Source organism: Littorina saxatilis, linkage group LG16 (genome assembly GCF_037325665.1).
Source record: "Littorina saxatilis isolate snail1 linkage group LG16, US_GU_Lsax_2.0, whole genome shotgun sequence".
Classification (NCBI taxonomy): Eukaryota; Metazoa; Mollusca; class Gastropoda; order Littorinimorpha; family Littorinidae; genus Littorina; species Littorina saxatilis.
The window spans coordinates 19,058,765-19,068,319 of NC_090260.1; the positions used below are offsets into that span (position 1 = coordinate 19,058,765).

General features: G+C 42.3%; 1 protein-coding gene across 1 annotated transcript; it reads right to left on the reverse strand.

Moving 5' to 3' along the window:
- Window positions 1-619: 619 nt before the first annotated feature.
- LOC138949908 (E3 ubiquitin-protein ligase TRIM39-like) lies at window positions 620-3,708 on the reverse strand. Its single transcript, XM_070321692.1, has 3 exons — window positions 3,448-3,708; window positions 1,901-2,344; window positions 620-787 (listed from the first exon to the last, which is right to left on the reverse strand). The coding sequence occupies exons 1-3, from the start codon at window positions 3,622-3,624 to the stop codon at window positions 620-622; spliced, it is 789 nt and encodes a 262-aa protein (XP_070177793.1). The 5' UTR covers window positions 3,625-3,708.
- Window positions 3,709-9,555: the final 5,847 nt, after the last annotated feature.

Here is a 9,555-nt window from a genome sequence, read left to right on the forward strand (position 1 = left end):
GATGCAGTGATGTTCCTAGGACTGGAGGGCAACAGGACAAAATGTCCTGAATCAAAAAACTAATAGGACATCATGTCCTGACTACAAAAACACAATAGGACATTCAGATCAAGCGAACCAATCATGGCACCTAACCTTTTTAGATGACTGAGAATATATGAATAGGCCCTAAAGGCAAATAAAAACTGAACAGTTCCAAATTTATTTTAATATTTTAAATGCAACAGTGTTCAGTAGGGTTACTTTCACACACACAGACACATGCTTCAGAATGTCATAAGTGATCTTTCACACACACTGACACACACTGACACACACACACACACACACACACACACAGACACACACACACACACACTATGCTTCAGAATTAATGTCACAAGTGACAAGTGATCTTTCACACACTTCAGAATGTCACACGTGATCATTTTCAGTGAGCTTGAACAGCTTTCTATCCTTCTTTAACTTCCATCTGCAAACAATGTCAAAAAGGTATTGATCATCCCTCTCCTTCTCCCCCTCTATCTTCTGCTTCAACAACATGTTCTGTGTCTCAGTGAGCAGGCGGTTTCTCTTCGCGGTCAAGATATTGTTCTGGGCACTGAAGCCTCTTTCCACATCAGCTGTATGGACTGGCAAGACGAGTGCGATTTCTGGTCGCCCCTACTTTCGTTTCTTGCGCCTCTTCCTGCGTCTCTTCCTGAGGTTGTAGATCTATTGGCTCACCTTCTGAGGCTTCAGTCTCCGACGGGGCCGAAGGCCCTGCAACTTGACTGTCCGTGTCGTCCTTTTTTTTAACAAAGCCACTCAAAAGTGTCTGCCCTTTTCCCACGCAAACCTTTTCTTCGGCGGCATCTTTGCAGAAATGTGGCGGCGGAAGTAAAGTGTCGCTGTCAAAAGTAGCGAGAGTTGTGGCTCTTGTAATATTGTTCGGTCGAGAGTTGCGTCCCTTGTGTTATTGTTCGACCGAGAGTGAAAATTGAAGTTCAAGTAGGCCCCGATTCGAACTCGTTTTAACGGGGTTTGATACTTCAGTTTGTACAGATTCTTCTTGCAGTGACCGCTCTAGACGTAATACTATCGGACAATGACCGCTGACTTCGCGATCGGATCGGACATTTGACGGGACAGAGGTGTTTGCAATCGGTCATTTTACAACCTAAATCGGTCTATGATCGATGACCGATGCCTCGGAACATCACTGGTGATGTATTGTGAAAAAAATTCCATCTCACACGGCATAAATAAATCCCTGCGCCTTCAATATGTGCGCGATATAAATTGCATAACAAAAAAAATAAAAAAATAAATCTGTACCCACGGAATACGCGCGATATAAGCCTCATATTGATTGATCGATGCATTTATCATTTCTAAATGTACGCTAGCCTAGTGTCAACTTGCAAAATGAATTCATTAAAAAATCCCCACTTTGCAAATGAAGCGGTCCGGATATTTTGATTTTTGGTGTGTGTCAAATGGTCTGATCCCATGTATCGCAAACGTCTGACCACGAGTCCCCCATTTCTTTGACGCTAGAATTGGCGAGTGAATCCAATGGGGCGAGGAAGTAGCGTTTCTTGGGTAATTCTTGCCGCAAGGAATGCTAGGATTTGGCGAGAGGATTTCAAGCATATCTTGGAGGTGCTCACTACATGAGAACAAAATGGTGGCTGCACTGATGCCAATCCGATTGGCTGATTGACTGTGCAGAGGACCTTTTCGGTATCAGCCAATGGTTTTTAATTCTTGCGTAGCTAGCCATCAAACAGTTTCATACACAGCATAGCGAGAGGCTAGCCGCAAGCAACGCTTGCATGAAAGAAATGAGAGATTGAACCGAGAGAAGGGAGCCAAACTGTTATCAAGAGAAGGACTGTGCCTCTAAACATTCACAAACCTGTTGTGTTGTGTCTGAGATACTGCCACAATCATCCAGTGACTTCTTCAGTCCTGTCAGAGACTTTGCATCAAAAGAAATGCTTCCCACTTTGGCGCTTTTCTTCTGTGGCCTGTCACAGCCGCAGAGCTTTTCAGAATCCAAGTCATCCAGGCGAGCTTTCAGCTTGCTCAGGGTTCCCAACAGAACCTCATCAGGAGCTGTAACGAGTCGACCCATGATGCCAGCATGAGCAGACGACTTGCCTCGAAATTTGTCTAGGTCCGTTTTGCTCGTTGTGTTCTCAAGCACATAGGCGTCCTCTCTCTGCTGAACGTCAGTAAGGAGCTTGTGGCGTCTGGCATCCAAATGTTTCTGCAAGTCGTCAAATGTGGTGTTGACCTCTTCCCGTATGGCCTTGAACTTCACTTTGCCGTCTGTCAACTCTTGATCAAGTTCTGCCATCTGAAAAAAAAAGTTACAACAGTGATGCACTTTTGAACAAATGTATAAACCAAATAAGTATTAAGAAGAAAATTGGGGATTTGCATTGTTTACATGTTTTATGACCAATTTGTTTGTTTGTTTTTGTTTAACGCCCAGCCGACCACGAAGGGCCATATCAGGGCGGTGCTGCTTTGACATAATACGTGCGCCACACACAAGACAGAAGTCGCAGCACAGGCTTCATGTCTCACCCAGTCACATTATTCTGACACCGGACCAACCAGTCCTAGCACTAACCCCATAATGCCAGACGCCAGGCGGAGCAGCCACTAGATTGCCAATTTTAAAGTCTTAGGTATGACCCGGCCGGGGTTCGAACCCACGACCTCCCGATCACGGGGCGGACGCCTTACCACTAGGCCAATCGTGCCGGTTTTTATGACCAAACGAGGCAAGCAAAGTTCACTGTTCGAACTACATTGTACACTCTATATCAGTCACATAAAAACTGCAAACATCAAAAACTTTGAAAGAACACATTGATACTACATGAACTAACCTGCCCTGCTTTAAGACTTTTTTGTCAGAATTCTCTGTAATGTGTTACTTGAAATCTGTTTCAAGGAATAAAATAAACACTCCAGTAGCAGAAAGCATGCAAGGCTCTCTTTAAATGTGGTACCGGTGGGAAGAACAAACTTAAATCTTAATTTAGGTACTACCTTTCAACAAAAGTATAGGAACAGTCATGCACATACGCACACCCTCACACACACACGCAAGCACAAGCACACACTGACACAGGTAAAGTGGTACCACCCTCGTAAGATCTTCAAAAATCTTGGCAAATTGGGTCTTGACAAAAATTAAAGAGAGGGACTTAAAATGGGGTTTCTTCTTCTGCGTTCAATATTCATGGCCGTCATATCGTCAGGTCGGTTGCTGCAATGAAGTCCGCAGTCTTCAGCAGGTTGGCAGCAGGTCCCCAGGAAAAGGGGCATAAATCAAAACATTATGAACAAAAAACAACAAAAAGCAGGGCCTAAAAAGGGAGACAACCTTAAATTTGGGGCTCTTGAAAGAGGGGTTACACCATAGAACAGCATTCACATATACACTACCTTGACTACAGCAGCAGTTTCCTTCTGCTTCAGTCTCTCTGCCTGTTTTTTCAGTTCTTCCCTCCTGGTCTGGGCGGCCTCACCAATTCCCCCGACATCAGGACACTTGCGATGACTGGACGATGCACACAGCAAGCAGATGACCACTTCATGGTCCGAACAGTACAGCTCGGCCATCTTGTCGCTATGACTACCGCATGGGGTGCTGCGACTTCGGGCCAGTTTCTCCGCCGTGATCTTATTCAGCTGTTCCAGTGTGTGGTTTCGTGAGAAAGGAATCTTGGCATGGGCGGCACAGCAGTTTTCACACAGCTTCACACTGCACTCGAGGCAGAAAGCAGTCGCCTCAGTGCTGTCGTTACACACACAAACATGAGGACCAGTCAGCGCTTTCCGACTTTCAATGACTCCAGCCGTCACCAAGTCAGTCGGCAAGGCATCAACCTGGCTGAAAAAATCGCCCTGGCCTTTCGTCGCGGAAGTCAAAATGGGCGAGCGACAGAGCGGGCAGCCTCCTTGGTTACCTCCCTTGTTCAGCCAATCGACGAGACACTGGCGACAAACCAGATGTGTACAGGGAAGGATTTTGGGTTGTGTGTAGTCCTCGTGACACACGGGACACTCATACTCGCTTGGTGCTGCTGCCATGTCTGAAAGCGAAGAACAAAGAAAGGATACTTGTCTGGTTTATGAGAAATATTGATATCATTTATTCTGTATGCATAAAGATTCAAATGTGTTGTGCTTTTAAAGTCAAAATGAAGCTGTTTGTAAATGTAACTACAGTGGAATCCCCCTTATGAGACTTCCTCCTTTGTAAGACCCTCCTTTCTCAAATGTTCTCTTCATAACCTCTGTAAATTTACCCCCATTTTAAGACTCCCTCCCTTTTAAGACCTGTTTTTCTTCTATTTTTGAAGGTCCTTAAAGGGGGGGGGGGGGTCCACTGTATTTCTTTCTGATACACTTTCAGCAAGAATGCCCTATAATTGAAGCGAAGACTTCTTAAAACAAGGTGATCTGTGTGCATTTTCAAAGTCCTCTAATCTAGTCTTTGTTACGACCAGTACAAGACCAGAGGCTTATATGCATTTTCTTCTGTCTGGCCCTTGTGGAAAACTGCAACACAAAATGAATTGAAGCAAATGCTGCCAGACTGCCGTACCCAAGGGCTCAGTAAGGGCTAACAACAACAAGAAGAGCAAACGCTCGATCGAGTCACTTTCGCAGTTCTGAATATTATATGAGGCATCAGATGGACAGGAAGAAATTGCTATTCACAACACAATGAGTCACGTTCACATAAAATTTGAGCCCGGTCACTTTTATAGTTTCCGAGAAAAGCCCAACGTTAAGTTGTGTGTTGCCGAACAGAAAAGGCTAGTTATCTCCCTTGTTTTTCTGATAACATTCGTAAAAGGCTACAGATGTAAATACTTTGATGTAAAGAATAATCCTACAAAGTTTCAATCACATCCGATGAACTTTGTCAAAGATATAAAATGTCTAATTTTTCCTTTGACGCTGACCTGTGACCTTGAAAAAGGTCAAAGGTCAACGAAACCATCGTTAAAGTGTAGAGGTCATTGGAGGTCATGACTAAACAAAATATGAGCCCGATCGCTTTGATAGTTTCCGAGAAAAGTCCAACGTTAAGGTGGTGTCTACGGACGGCCGGCCGGACAGACTAACACTGACCGATTACATAGAGTCACTTTTTCTCAAGTGACTCAAAAAGGTAATCTTGAACTTTAGCGTGTTAAATTCATAGCTCAGAATCCAGTGACATTCTTTACTTATTTTCGATACAAGTCCATGTAAGCAAGCCAAAGAACATTTGTCGTGAAATTAATTGACGGATTGAGCTTCAAACTTAAGCATAATTAATTAATTTGGTTGTTCAATCGACGAAAATGCACCGAAAATGGCGTACGTTGTCAACCATGGGACATCATTTACACGAAAGAGTTGTTTCCCTTGTCCGATCATTCTTTGACCCATGTAAACAAAATGCATTCGTACAGTTCATCGGAGTTCATTCCGTAACTTCAAAGGGATCTAAAAATGACTTATGATTACAAATGCAGGTTCTACAAATTTGGAGACTAAATGCCTCTGAATTCTGAGCTATGAATTTAACAAGCGAAAGTTCAAGATTACCAAAAAAGGTCAAAGGTCAACGAAACCATCGTTAAAGTGTAGAGGTCATTGGAGGTCACGACTAAACAAAATATGAGCCCGATCGCTTTGATAGTTTCCGAGAAAAGTCCAACGTTAAGGTGGTGTCTACGGACGGCCGGCCGGCCGGCCGGCCGGACAGACTAACACTGACCGATTACATAGAGTCACTTTTTCTCAAGTGACTCAAAAATTTAAAAGGACAAATCATAATTTTTAAGACTTTACATTCATCATATTGGAAAGCGACACATGCACAATTAAAGGCACAGTCAGCTTCCCGTAAACCATCACAGACACTGTCAGGCTTTTACACACAGTATCTATGATGGTTTACGGGAGGCTTAGTGTGCCTTTAATCTAGCAGTGATCCTAAGAACAATGTCCACTGCGGATATGACTAAGTCAACTTGTCAAACTTTATTCTTAAATTTACTTTGTCATTTTCCCTGGGAGACATACATCTTCTTCTTCACGTTTATGAGGAAATCCCTTTACAGGGCAACAATCCTCATTTTGGTTGGTGCGCCTTATTTCCCTGGAGTGAAAGATAAAGTGGATAGTGTACCTACGAAAATCAAAACAGCGGTGGGTTGGTAGGCAAGCTATTGCTTTTCTCTATTTGCCGTGGCGCCCGATTTCAGGCCCTGGGCTGAGGGGCTACCTAGCGCAGCAACTGGGCCCCAACGAAACAACACAAACAGGAGAGGGGAGGGGGGGATCTAATACTTACAGGGGTGGGACTTTTCCGCGAATCCGCGGATTTCAGCGGACAGCTGGAGTAATCTATTTTTCCGCGTCCCATTTCATCACAGTATCTATAACTTGTTGACTGAATGATATGGAGAGAAGTGAAGATGGAACAGAACATTGGAGGCTTGAGAGTTAAATTGTGCTGACTGAAAACTCCTGATAACTATTAATCATTTTGGATTATGGATACATGGTTCATTACTTAAGCATGCACCATTACAATGTTACCATTGTTGTGTGAATTTTTTTTAATGGGGGGAGGGGAGGGGGGTTAGGAGAATGTCTTTTTTTACCTAATCCAAACGAGTTGAATTTTTAATAGTCTCAGAATGCACCAGATTGTACAGATTCTTATGTACCATTTACAATTTTTTCGAACCCCCCTGGAAAAAAGGGATTTCCTCTTTTTTCATCACAAGAGAGTCCCACCCCTGTACATAAGAAGTGACAAAACTTTTGGTTTTGGAAAAATGACTTCGGAAGAGGACCATGAACAGACAGCTTGGTTTGTCCTGTGGTTGTCATATTTCATCAAGATCATGAATGTGTGATGCCGTCAGATTTTCTTAATTACAGTCAAATAAACACATCCCGGAACGAATCTTGTGTGAAAACTAATGTTTCAAGAGTGTAACGTTTTTATTCAGGTTTTGACCCCAAACGAAACACATAATTACAAAACACAATCATCACACGATAGGTTCAGAATTCATCTTCACATGCGAAAACAAAACCCTGGTTTTCAAAATGAGACAGTCCTCACAGAAACCAAGTAAAGCAGGCTGTTCACCCTCAATAATGCTTTTACTGTATTAGTACTGTCACAGTATGTTTGCATGCATAATATTAGTAAGCTTGAAATATTGAATATATATCCATTTCACAGCACTAGGATGGGATGTCTGGCACTTTGAATCACCAACAGTAGCACTGCCTCTTCCATTCCCATCTCCTTTTTGAAAAGAGTATACGTATGGACCAGTGGCAGTGGATGGTTAATGGATCATATGGGTTGCTCTGATTTCATTCATGATCAGGTACATTTGTTTTTTTAACCACACAAACACTTAGACAACAATTATCAGAGTATGAGTTTTTCCGCGTTTTGATTTTCATTTAAATCCAAGTCACAGCTTCTGTTTTATGATGAGTGATGTAGTTTGAAACACTTGGACAACAATTATCAGAGTATGAGTTTTTCCACTTTTTGATTTTCATTTAAATCCAAGTCACAGCTTGTTTTATGATGAGTGATGTAGTTTGAAGTGTTGGTATTAAATGTTCACTGACAATCATTCTGTGCTGGTATTCCCATTTTCACCTGCATGGTTATGAAATATATGGGGAGAAACTTGGTCAGTAAAATCATCTTCAAGCCTGAACTGAAAATTGTCTCTGTTTAAAATTACAATGTATTTCGTGAACACACCTGGAGAATGACCCTTGCGTGATTTAAAACTGCCTGACTGTTGTGATACTATATTTCTTTTGAGAAAAACAAAAGAATGAAAAGCTTTTAACTAGCTTGTGAATGAGCCTCTTACTTCCATGTGGGGCTAGCTGCTTTGAACTATTTTTAATGCCTGAAAAGGATAGTGATGGAAATTACTAGTTTAATGTCAGGTGTGACATATATATACTATTGATTGAACTATTTTTTTTTTTATTAATCTGCAATTTTGTTACAACCTACTTTGTTTATTTGGTGACAAGCTAGTGGGAGGCACTTTTTAGTGCTTGAATAGTACTGTGATGCACATTATTTATCATTTCTAGTCTAGTCGTGATTATCCGCACCGAATATGCCTACCAGCGCTCATTGGTCTAAAACATATGTAAATATTGTGCAGCAAAGGGAAGCTACCCACGGGAAAATAATATCCTGTTATTAACCAATGAGCGCTGGTATGCATATTCGGTGCGGATATATGATTTGTCCCCAAAGTGGATTAGCGGCTCGCAAACGAAGATTCGTCCAAATGATGGTTAATAACAACCTGCAGCGGACGGAAGCTGAAAACGAAAGGCACCTAATAGTTCAAACAATCATTCAACTGTATTTATTTGACCTTACACAGACTGTAGGAAGAGGCAAACCGTCTTGAACAATATTTTTCCCCAGGAAGCGACTCCAAGAACACAGAAGACTCGAAGGTGAGTGACAGACCTTGTAGTCTTTCTGTGATAGTAGTAGTCCAGTGGACGATACCTTCCGCCTGTGCATACATAAAGTGACCCTTCCCACGTGCCTCAAAAAACAAAAGTAAAGCATTCCTGGGAAACTTCACTGCTTTGGACAACAAATTAGGACATACAGGTCGACACCTGTCACAATGAACATGAAATGTACAGGGGCCATGCCCCGGACACTGCCACGGCCCAGGACGGCCCCCCCCCCGTCTGCGACCAGCCCACCTGTCAAAGCAGACTCACCCTCTGTAACTCGATCAAAATAAATGAAAACAGAATGCTGCAGCTATACGCCGGTGTAACACGAAATTTATACTCCACAAAAAATTTACTCCGGAGTAAATATTTCGTACGAAATTCTTACTCCGAGTACACTTTTCGTACGAGAAAACTCCCCAAGGTACGAAAAAATTACTCCCTCCACGAAATTTGTACTCCCCATTAGGCAAAAAAAAAAAATAGGTCTGTTTACGGTAACCCGACCGACCCTAGTTTTTTCACGCGACCCTAGACTTTTTTTTGGCATTTGGGGGAGAAAAAAAAAAATATATTGTTTTTTTGGCAAAATAACGTAAAAATATGGTTTTTTGGAAAAAAAAAAAAATAATAAAAAATAAAAAATCCCGACCTACCGACCCTATTTTTTTGGCCTATGTTACCGTAAACAGACCTATTTTTTTTTTTGGCCTTACTTTTTATTTCCAGTAAAAATCTCGTACGCAAAAATGGGATGCAGGCGAAGGGATAATGCCAATAAGTGATCTCACGCACACGCTACCCTCCTTCCACCCCTTCCGCCACCAAGACTAACAGGGGACAAGGGAGTAAAAATTTCGTACAACTGGCATGGGAAGTTAAATTGCTCGTGTTGGGGTGAAGTAATTTATTCGTTATTTATTCGTCAGGGGAGTAACATTTTTGTACGAAATGTTTAAATTCGGAACTCACCTGTCTTGGGGAGTAATTTTCTCGTGTAATGGGGGAGTG